Raw genomic sequence first — 10,551 nt, 5'->3', positions numbered from 1 at the left:
CATTTTAAATAAATACTTTATTTATTCAAAATAGCTTTCTTACCTTATTCACAGTTTCAAGTTTAAAAAGAAAAAGGGTGGTAGTACCTGTTCTTGATCAACTGTCATAAAGTCAAGGAAAACCTAATCCCTTCTGAACATGCACTACATACAGAGAATTGCATGATGGCGAGTCTTTGAAAAAACTCTGCACCAGAGCTAAAAAGGGCATATCTTGCTGTGCAATTTAGAAGGAAATGTTGTAGGTATACAGGAAATTTCTTTAACCCACTTGAACTAGTAAAATCATTTGGATAAAAGTTCCTCTAAGCCAAGTAACATTTTATCCAAAATAGTCACATCTTAGGCCCATACAGCTTGACATATTTAAAAAAAAAATATATTTAAGAGTGTGATTGCATCACACCAAGTCTATTAGTACTGAGGTGACATGTACTTCTCAAAGAAATAAATGCTGGAAGCTCTAAGTTTGATTCTGATTTTAGAACTTCAAATGAAGAAGAAGCCAAAGAACCCAACCATCATCTGTCTGTCCCAGGAAATGACAACTCTGTATTTCTACCTCTGTGCCTGTTTGAAATGGACATTTCCCTCATATTTAATGAGACGAAGCACCAAGTGGACAAGCCAGTCCTGTGTTTAGAAGGCACTGACGGCATTTCAACAGAAGTGGACCCATGCAGAGAAGTCACTGCACGGCATTGCCACTGCGTGCGAGCTGCTCCATCAAATATATGACCACATCGATTCTTTCCAAAAGGGTTGCACTTTTGTTCGTAGTAGCTCTCAAAAACTGAGAGTAAATGTGCTTGTTGGTTTTGAGGATAACATCTTCTTCAATGTTACTGCTGGAGTTTAAAAAAAAAAAGAACAGATAAAGTGAACAGTGATGTTCCCACAAGTACAAAAAAGAGACCCAAAAGCAAACAATAATGGTCCAGCAGTCACTTTTCAGAGAGAACAGATGTTCTATAAAATATAAGACACTCCATTAAAGGCCCTCTCCATATCTGCCTTCTTATATCTATTGCTCAGAGGTTCTAGACATTTATTTCAACAAGCCAATAGAAACAAATATTCATCTTTTACAAATATGAGCACCTACTTCCTACCAAACTGCTCTTTAGCAGTGAACAAAATGAACAAAAATCTCTTCCTTCATGGACTTTAATTTCTACTGAAGTAGGACCGTGGGGAGAGACATACAATAAACAATTATGAAAATAGTGTTAGATGAAAGACCCTATGAAGAAAATAAAAAGGAGACAGGCTAGGGCATGGGGGCCAGGTAAGGAGTATTTCCTTTACCCTTTCAGTAAGTATATTAAAAGAATGGCTGTGCCTCAATCTACTCTAAAATGTCAGTACTACTTTGATGTCAAGAATGTCCCACAGTCAGAGTACTCTACTAGTAGTCTATTTTAAAACTGTTTTAACAAAAATTTCTTAAGTTTACTGCTTGTCCTGAAAATTTTAACTGTTATGATAATGAATTATATTGGTTAGTATTGGAAAAGACTAATTACATGGCAGTTCATTTCTGGTATCCCATTTTTTGTTGGTCAGATAGAAGAGATTCTCGGTCACAAATAACCAGATAATAGCTGATAATCTCCTTTCTTTTTCACTCCTCCTCATCTGCATCTCACCTTCTCTACACTGGCAAGCCTGCTCAAAGACCCCAGCCTGCAACCCAATGAAGACCCTGTTCTCTCACAAACCTAGAGACTCATTTCTCTTCTTATTCCCGTATTTCTTTTCAGCCAAATCTCCACCTCACTTTTCCCCAACTCCAACCACAGGTACAGCCAGAAGTAACTGTTCAAATGCATTACTCTCCCTCAAAAAAAAGCATTCACTCTATGCAATTTGGGCATCAGAGTGGCTTGGTTTTAGTTTGATTTGGGTTAATATTTGCCAAAACTTCTCATAAACTTATGAGAAATTTAAACAATTTGGTGGTAATAAGGCAACAGCATTTAAAAATGATAATAGATGTGATGTTCAAAATCTGAATTTTTCTCCATGGCAATGGTGTCACACTGTCATTATAGTTGGATGCCTAAAGAAAAAAACTGATGGCTGCTAGAATCTTAATTTTTTAGTCCTTTGATTTGGTTCTGATCATATTCCTGAATCTTAAATCTCCATCTTCTATTTTCTACAAATCATTCCCTTCCTCACTCAACATGTCAATCCAAGGACTATGCAGAAAGGCCCCATCACTGATTAAGAGGGTTATCTTTTCTCCAAAGATAGTTAACTTACATTCTTTTATTTCCTTTTTCGCCAATCATACAGAACTAGCCAGGAAAGATCTACAATCTAATGGATTTGTTCTCTGCACTGTGGCATATGATTTTTTCCCTCAGAAATCACACTTAATTTTTATGGTTTTACATTATATTAAATCCCAAAGCCACCAAATGTTCAGAGGCCCCAATCTGAATATTAAAATACAGTACAAGAGCAAATAGATTCCTAATCCAAAAAGATTAAGAAAAACAAAAGAGCATTTCTAGCAGGACAATGCCAATGTGGCTATCACATGATGGAAGTGTCTGCATAATCCAAAAATGAGAACAAAACCTTTCAACTAGCTGACTGCATCTTAATCTTCTCCGATTTCACTGCAATGCTATAAGAGTCTAAAACAATTAAGATATATTTAAATTATTAAGATCAGTTTATTCTGTTTCTGGGGGTGGGGGAGAAATAGCTAACCAAAACAAAGCATAAACTTCCTAATATTTCCTTTCTTTTTTGATTTCCCTTCATCCCAAAAGGGAATGTTCATTAATCCATGTGACTGGGCTAGCAGCAGAAGATGCTCTCCCCTTCACAGTACAATTATAGATGTTTCATTTGCTTATCAGTGAAACATTACAGAAATAGTTGTTGACTTAGGAACCAATATTTCTGTTTTGAAACCTATAAACATATTAATTGCATTAAATAACAAGAATCACATTTAACAGTCTTTCATTTAATAAGCTTTGAAAACTAATGCAAATTACAGGATTTTATGCACCATGCATGAAAACTTTAGATAAAACATATTTTTTAACACGATGTTAATATCTTGAGTAAACAGAAGGCTATACTAAAATAAAAATTACTCAAGTCATACACAACTGTGTTATGATTATACAACACATAAGAGGACTGAAACTATTACACCTGTTAGACAATTACTCAAGGCATCAATTTGTGAAAATGAATGAATTACTGTTTCTTACATATCACATATTTATATTGCCACCTTGTGGAAACCAATAAATTAAATTTACCCACTGCTGCCAAACAGGAAAAGCCATGAGTTCTTTTCAATTGTATCTGCTAAACTGCAGCAAATATATCAATATACCTTGCTGTGTATCAGTCACAGGCTATGATGACACTGAGGATTAGCAATAACTGGGCGCAATGAAATGGCAGTGTTCCTAAATATTAGTGAGTGTTCCCTCAAAAAGAAAAAAAGCTCTCATTAGGTTACAGAGAATTACTCAAAAGCAAATACTGCTATAACTACTTGTTATAATGGACTTTGAAATTTACTGCTTTTTAAATATTTGTTATATTTCACAATAAAAAATGTTTAAAAATCCCTAAATACTTGAGGGGGTTTCTGCTCAAGATGTAGAGAGCTGGCGAAAGTGTTGTGCTGAGAGGGAAATTTATGGCTCTAAATGGTTACATTAAAAAAAAAAAAAAAGGATGATCCCAAATTAGAAACCTAACCTCACAACTGGAAGAACTAGAAAAGAAGAGCAAATTAAACCCAAAGTGAATAGAAGGAATAGAATAAAGATTATAGTGGACACAAATGAAATAGAGAATAAAAAAAATAATAGAGAGCATCAATAAAACAAAAAGTTGGCTCTTTGAGAAGATCAATAAAATTAACAAACCTTTACTTAGACTGATTGAGAAAGATAGCATATAAATAAATAAAATAAGAAAAGAAAAGGGGGACATTACTACCGACCCCACTGAAATAAAAAGGACTTTAAAGGATACTATGAATAACTGTACGCCAACTATAAAAGGTTACTATGAACAACTGTATGCCAACAACAACTGTATGCCAACGAAAAGGACAAATTTCTAAAAACAAACTACCTATATGACTCAAGAAGAAACAGAGGATCTCAACAAAAGAATAAACCAGTAAGGAGATTGAAATCAATCATCAAATGCCTCCCAACAAAGAAAAGCCCAGGACCAGAGGTCTTCACAGGAAAATGTTACTAAGCATACCAAGAAAAATGAACACCAATCCTGCTCAAACTCTTCCAAAAAACTGAAGAGGAGGGAGCACTCAAAGCCAATATCAGTGCCAGTTTGAAAGTATTATGTACCCTGAAAAGCCATGTTTTAATCCTGATTCAATCTTGTGGGGACAGCTGTTTGTTTTTATCCTAATTCAATATTATAGGGCAGAAATTTTGATGGGATTATCTCCACAGAGATGTGACGCACCCAGTTGCGGGTATAGCCTTTGATTAGATGGAGGTGCAACTCCAACCATTCCAAATGGGTCTTGATTAGTTTACTGGAATCGTAACAGCAATGACAGAGCCTACGAGAGAGAGCTGACAGAAACTTCAGAGCAGAGCTGACACGATGCTGACACTTGGAGAACAGAGGCACAGATGCTTAGAGCCCAGTAGATGTCGCCATGAGATGTTAAGTTAGCCAGAACCAAGAGAGAGCCAAGGCAAGCCAAGAGATGAAAGCCAATCTGGGAGAAGTAAAGTGAGGAACTCCCACAGGAACAGAGGCTGAATGCAACAGATCCCACGAGCAAGGGCTCAGCAGATGCCAGCCATGTGATTTCCCAACTGACAGAGGTGTTCTAGACCCATCAGCCTTTCTTGAGTGAAGGTAACCTCTTATTGGTGACTTAATTTGGGCACTTGGACTTCCTTAGAACTGTTACAATGTAACTTATTAAATTCTCCTTTTTAAAAGCTGTTCCAATTCTGGTTTATTGCAATTTGGCAGCTTACAAACTAACATAGATTTTGGTACCAGGAGTGGGATGCTGCTGCAGTTTGCAAATACCAAACATGCTAGAATGTCTTCTTAAATGCATAAGGGGAAAACTCTGGAAGAGTTGTGAGGAGCTTGATAGAGAAGGCCTAGAATGCTTGGAAGAGACTGTTGATAGAAATGCAGACTCTAAAGATACCTCTGATAAGGCTTCAGACAGAACTGATGAATGTGCCATTGAAAATTGGAAGGAAGACATTCTTTGTAGATGGAAGACAGGCTGTGAGAATGATGAACTTGGATATTTAGCAGAAGAAATTTCCAAACTAAATGTGGAAAATACAGCCTGGCTGTTCCTTGAAGCTTATAGATTTTAAAATGCGAGAGGAAAGAGGTAAGTTGAGAACTGAACTCTTGAGTACAAAGAAAATAGAAAGTGGTATTCTATATTGAGACCCAGTGAATAGGACCCCATGTGAGGATTTATCCAAGCATGGAAATAGCAGCCATTACAGGACAAGCGAGGATCTGAGATGGAGTTATCCAGAAAGGATTTATAGAAAGTTCTATTATCCTGATGGGTATAATCCCAGTATACTGCATAGAAAAACAAGAGTGTTGTAAGATCTATATAAACAAAACCACTGCAAGTCTGGACTAAAAGGGACAGAAAAGGGACAAAGTGAAGGAAAAATGTATTCAGAGGCAGAACCTTAGAGGCTAAGGTCTGGAGCAAGGAAATCTCCGGCCAGGAGAGTGGGCCCACCCATACATGTGGAGAGGGTGAGTTTGTCCCAGAAGCAGAGGGCGGGCCTCCCCTTTCACTGCTCAGGAAAAGTTGTGCCGCCTTGGACCTCAGAGAGAGTGGAGTGCATAAACCAGGGATTGGGGGGAGCCTGGCTGCCATCCCATTGTTTTGGAGGTTTGAGAATGTGCTCTAGAGATGACAGAGATCCCAAGTGCTGCCCCAAAACATGGAGAGGATAGAGCCAAGAAATGTCTCCCAAGACTGCAACCACCCCAGTGTTTGGAGAGAGCAAAAGCTACTGCATAGGCTCTTGGAAAAGGTGGGACTGCCATATTCGAAAGCCCCAAGACTAAATGACTCTCAGACTTTGAAATCCAATGGAGTTTGCCCTGTAGGTTTTCAGAACTGTTCGCATCTTGTGATCCCTGTGTTCCTTCTCCTTATGGAGATGGAAACATGCATGACTGTCCCTCCTTTGTATATTGGCAGCAGATAACTTGTTCTAAGTTTCAAAGGTCCAGAGCCAGAAGAAAATTTTTGCCTTAGAACAGACCACGGCTATACTGACTTTGATGAGATTTTGTACAGTTTTAACTTTGTATTGTATTTGTGTTGTTACTGAAATGTTTGAAGGCTTTGCAATATTGTGATGGAGTGAATGTATTTTGTACATTAAAAAAACATGTCTTTTGGGGAGTCCAGAGGGTGGAATGTGCCGATTTGCAAGTATTATATACTCCAGAAAAGCCATGTTTTAATCCTGATCCAATCTTCTGGTGGCAGCCATTTCTTTTAATCCTGATTCAATTATGCATGTTGGAAACTTTTTGTTAGATTATGCCCATAGAGATGTGGCACACCCAATTATGGGTGTGACTTTTTATTAAATAGAGATGCAACCCCACCCATTCCAGATGGATTTTTATCAGTTTATTGGTATTCTTTAAAAAAGGATGCATTTTAGAGATTGCCAAAAATGACAGAAGCCTCAGAGCCTACAGAGAGAGCCAACAAAAACTTCAGAGCAGAGTTGAACCAGATGCTGACACATGGAGAACAGAGACACAGATGTCTGGAGATGCCTGGAGCCCAGCAGATGTCACCATGAGATGTTAAGCAAGCTAGAACGAGATAGAGCCAAGGAAATCAAGAGATGAAAGCCAGCCCTGGAGAAGCAAAGTGAGGAATCTCCACAGGAACAGAGGCTGAAAGCAATGGAGTCCAGGAGCATGGGACCAACAGATGCCAGCTATGTGACTACCTAGCTGACAGAGGTGCACCTGACCCATCAACCTTCCTTGAATTAAGGTATCTTTCCCTGGATGCCTTAATTTGGACACTTTTATACACTTAGAACTGTAATTTGTAACTTATTAAATATCTGTTTTAAAATGTATTCCAGTTCTGGTATATCGCATTCCAGCAGCTTGCAAACTCGAACCATCACCCTCATACCAAAGCCTGACAGATACCAGAAGAAAATTGTAGACCAATATCTCTTATGAATATAGATGCAAAAACCCTCAACAAATACTAGTAAACAAAACCCAGAGCACATCAAAAGAATTATACCACATGATCAAATGGGATTTCTCTCAGGTATGCAACATAAGAAAAAAAAATCAATTAATGTAATACATTGACAGGATGAAGGGAAAAATACACTGATCATCTTAATTGATGCAGAAAAGGCATATGATAAAATTCAGCACCCCTTTTTGAAAACAACACTTAGAAAACTAGGAATGGAAGGAAACTTCCTCAACGCGAGACATATATGAAAAACTTACAGCTTTATCCTACTTAATGGTGTGAGACTGAAAAGTTTCCCTCTAAGATCAGGAACAAGACGTGATAACCACTGTAATTCAACATTGTACTGGAAGTTTATACCACAGCAATTACATAAGAAAAAGAAATAAAAGACATCCAACGTGGAAAGGAAGAAATAAAACTTTCCCTATTTGTAGATGACATGATTCTATATACAGAAAATCCTGAAAAATCCATAGCAAAGCTCCTAGAGCTAATAAATGAATTCAGTGAAATGGTAGGGTACATGATCAACAACCAAAGCCCAATAATGTTTCTATAGACTAGTAATGAACAACTAAAGAAAAAATCATGAAAAAAATTCCATTTACAACATCAACTAAAAGAATCAAATATATAGAAATAAATCTAACCAAGGATGTAAAGGACTTATACACAAAACACTGCTAAAAGAAATCAAAGAAGACCTAAATAAATGGAAAGACATCCTGTGTTCACAGATTCTATGACTAAATGTTAAGATAGCAGTCCTACCCAAAGCAATTTTACAGATTCAACACAATCCTCATCAAAATTCCAATGCTTTTTGCAGAAATGGAAAAGCTGACCATCAAATTCATATGGAATTGCAAGAACCCCCAAACAGCCAAAGCCATCTTTAAGAATGAAGTTGGAGAACTCACACTACCTGATCTTAAAACTTACTTCAAAGTCAGAGTAATCGGGTGCACAGGTGGTTTAGTGATAGAATGCTCACCTTACATGTAGGAGACCCGGGTTCGATTCCCGGACCATGCACCCCCACCAAAAACAAGCCAGAGTAATCAAAGCAGAATGGTACTTGCACAAGGATAGACATACAGACCAATGGAATCAAACTGAGAGCTCAGAAATCAACCCTCACATTTATGGTAAACTGAGTTTTGACAAGGGGGCAAGACTATTCAATTGGGAAAGAATATTCTCTTCAATAAATGGTGCTGGGAAAACTGGATCTCCATTCACCAGCTCTCACACCATATAAAAAAAAAATCAACTCAAATGGACTAAAGACCTAAATTTAAGAGCCAGAACTATAAAATTCTTAAAAGGAAACAAAAGGAAGCATCTTCAGGACCTTGTGTAAGGCAATAGTTTCTTAGACTTTACACCCCAAGTTCAAGCAAAAGAGAAAATGGACAGATGAGATATCATCAAAATTAAAACCTTCTGAGCCTCAAAGGACTTTATCATGAAAGTAAAATGAAAACCTATACAGTGGGAAAAAGTATTTGGAAACCATATATCCGATAAGCATTTAATATCCAAAACATATAAAGAAACGCTTCAACTCAACAACAAAAAAGACAAACAACCTAATTTTAAAACTGGGCAAAAGACTTGAATAGACATTTCTCCAAAGAAGATATACAAATGGTCAAAAAGCAAGTGAAAACATGTTCAATGTCATTAACCACTAGGGAAATGCAAATCAAAACCATGAGATACCATTTCACACTCATTACAATGGTTACTATATTTAAAAAAAAAGGAAAATTACAAGTGTTAGAGAGGATATGGAGAAATAGGAACACTCATTCATTGCTGGTGGGAAGGTAAAATGGAGCAGCCCCTGTGAAAGACAGTTTGGCAGTTTCTCAGAAAGTTAAAATTAGAATTACCATATGACCTGGCCAATACCCAAGAGTACTGAAAACAGGGACTTGAGCAGATATTTGCACACCAATGTACATAGCATTATTCATAATTGCCAAAAGATGGCCATAACCCAACTATCCATCAAACAATGAATGGATAAACAAATACATACAAAATACATACAAAGGAGTATTTCTCATCTGTAAAAAGAAATGCAGTTCTGAACTATTTGTCAACGTGGATGAATCTTGAAGACATCATATTGAGCGAAATAATCCAGACACAAAGGACAAATACTGTATGATCTCACTGATATAAAATAATTAGAAGAAAACTCACAAGGATGAGAAGGGGTAGAGAAGAGAGATTTAAGTCTTAAATGTAGTTAAATGTTTCTATTTGGGATGACAAAAAGTTTTGGTAATGGGCATTGGTGAGGGTAGCACAACATCCTGAATGTAATTAACAGCACTGAATTATGTATTTGAATGTGGTTAAAAGTGAAATGCTAAGTTGTATGTATGTTTTTAGAACAAAATTTAAAACAATATCCAAGGAACTGCAAAACACAGTGAACCTAAGTTACACCACTGACTGTGTGTTAATACAATTATAAAAATGTGCTTTCATCAATTGTAACAAATATATCACACCACCAATGCAAGGTGTTAATAAAGTGATATATGTGAAACTTTGCATTTTATGCATGATTTTTCTATAAACCTACAACTTCTCTAAGTAAAATTAAAAAGCACATGAATCAAAAACTGATAGAATCAAAAGAAGAAATAGAGAAACCCATAATTGAAATTGGAGAGTTCAACATTCCTCTCAGTAATTGATAGAACAAGTAGAGGGAGTCAGTAGGAACACAGAAGACCTGACCAGCACTATTTAACCTAGCTGACATTTCAGAACACTCCACTTAACATAGCAAAATATGCACATTTTTCAAGTATACATGGACCATTTGCCAAGACAAACCATATTCTAGGCCATAAAACAAATCTGAACAAATATGAATGAACAGAAACCATACCAAGTTATGGTCAAAGAGCTTAACAGAATTAAACTAGAAATTAATATATAAAGTTAGCTGGAAAATCCCCAAATATTTAGAAATTAAGCAGCACCCTTCTAAATTACACACAGGTGCAAAAGGAAGACTCAGGCAATACTAGAATTTATTCTGAATTGAATAAAGAAGAAAATACAACATATCAAAATTTGTGAGATGCACCAAAAGCAGTACTTAGAAGGAAATTTATAGTAGCAAATGCTCATATTAAAAAAGAAAAAAAGGTCTCAAATCAGCACTCTAAAATTCCATCTTAAAAAATGAGAACAGGCAGAAGGAAGATGGAAATAAAGAGCAAAAATCAATGACACTGAAAACA

General features: G+C 36.6%; 1 protein-coding gene across 2 annotated transcripts in view; it reads right to left on the bottom strand.

The window, feature by feature from the left end:
* Window positions 1–12: 12 nt before the first annotated feature.
* EDRF1 (erythroid differentiation regulatory factor 1) overlaps window positions 13–10,551 on the bottom strand; it is a 45,820-nt gene continuing 35,281 nt past the window's right edge. For both annotated transcript variants that reach the window (XM_077126375.1, XM_077126374.1), the window contains one exon: window positions 13–848. In XM_077126375.1, the coding sequence (XP_076982490.1) occupies window positions 689–848 (160 nt within the window). In that variant the 3' untranslated portion in view covers window positions 13–688. The remainder of the gene's footprint in view (window positions 849–10,551) is intronic.

Source organism: Tamandua tetradactyla, chromosome 13 (genome assembly GCF_023851605.1).
Source record: "Tamandua tetradactyla isolate mTamTet1 chromosome 13, mTamTet1.pri, whole genome shotgun sequence".
NCBI classification, from domain to species: Eukaryota; Metazoa; Chordata; class Mammalia; order Pilosa; family Myrmecophagidae; genus Tamandua; species Tamandua tetradactyla.
The sequence above is the reverse complement of the archived record's forward strand: the minus strand, read 5'-3'. Positions and strand labels throughout refer to the sequence as shown.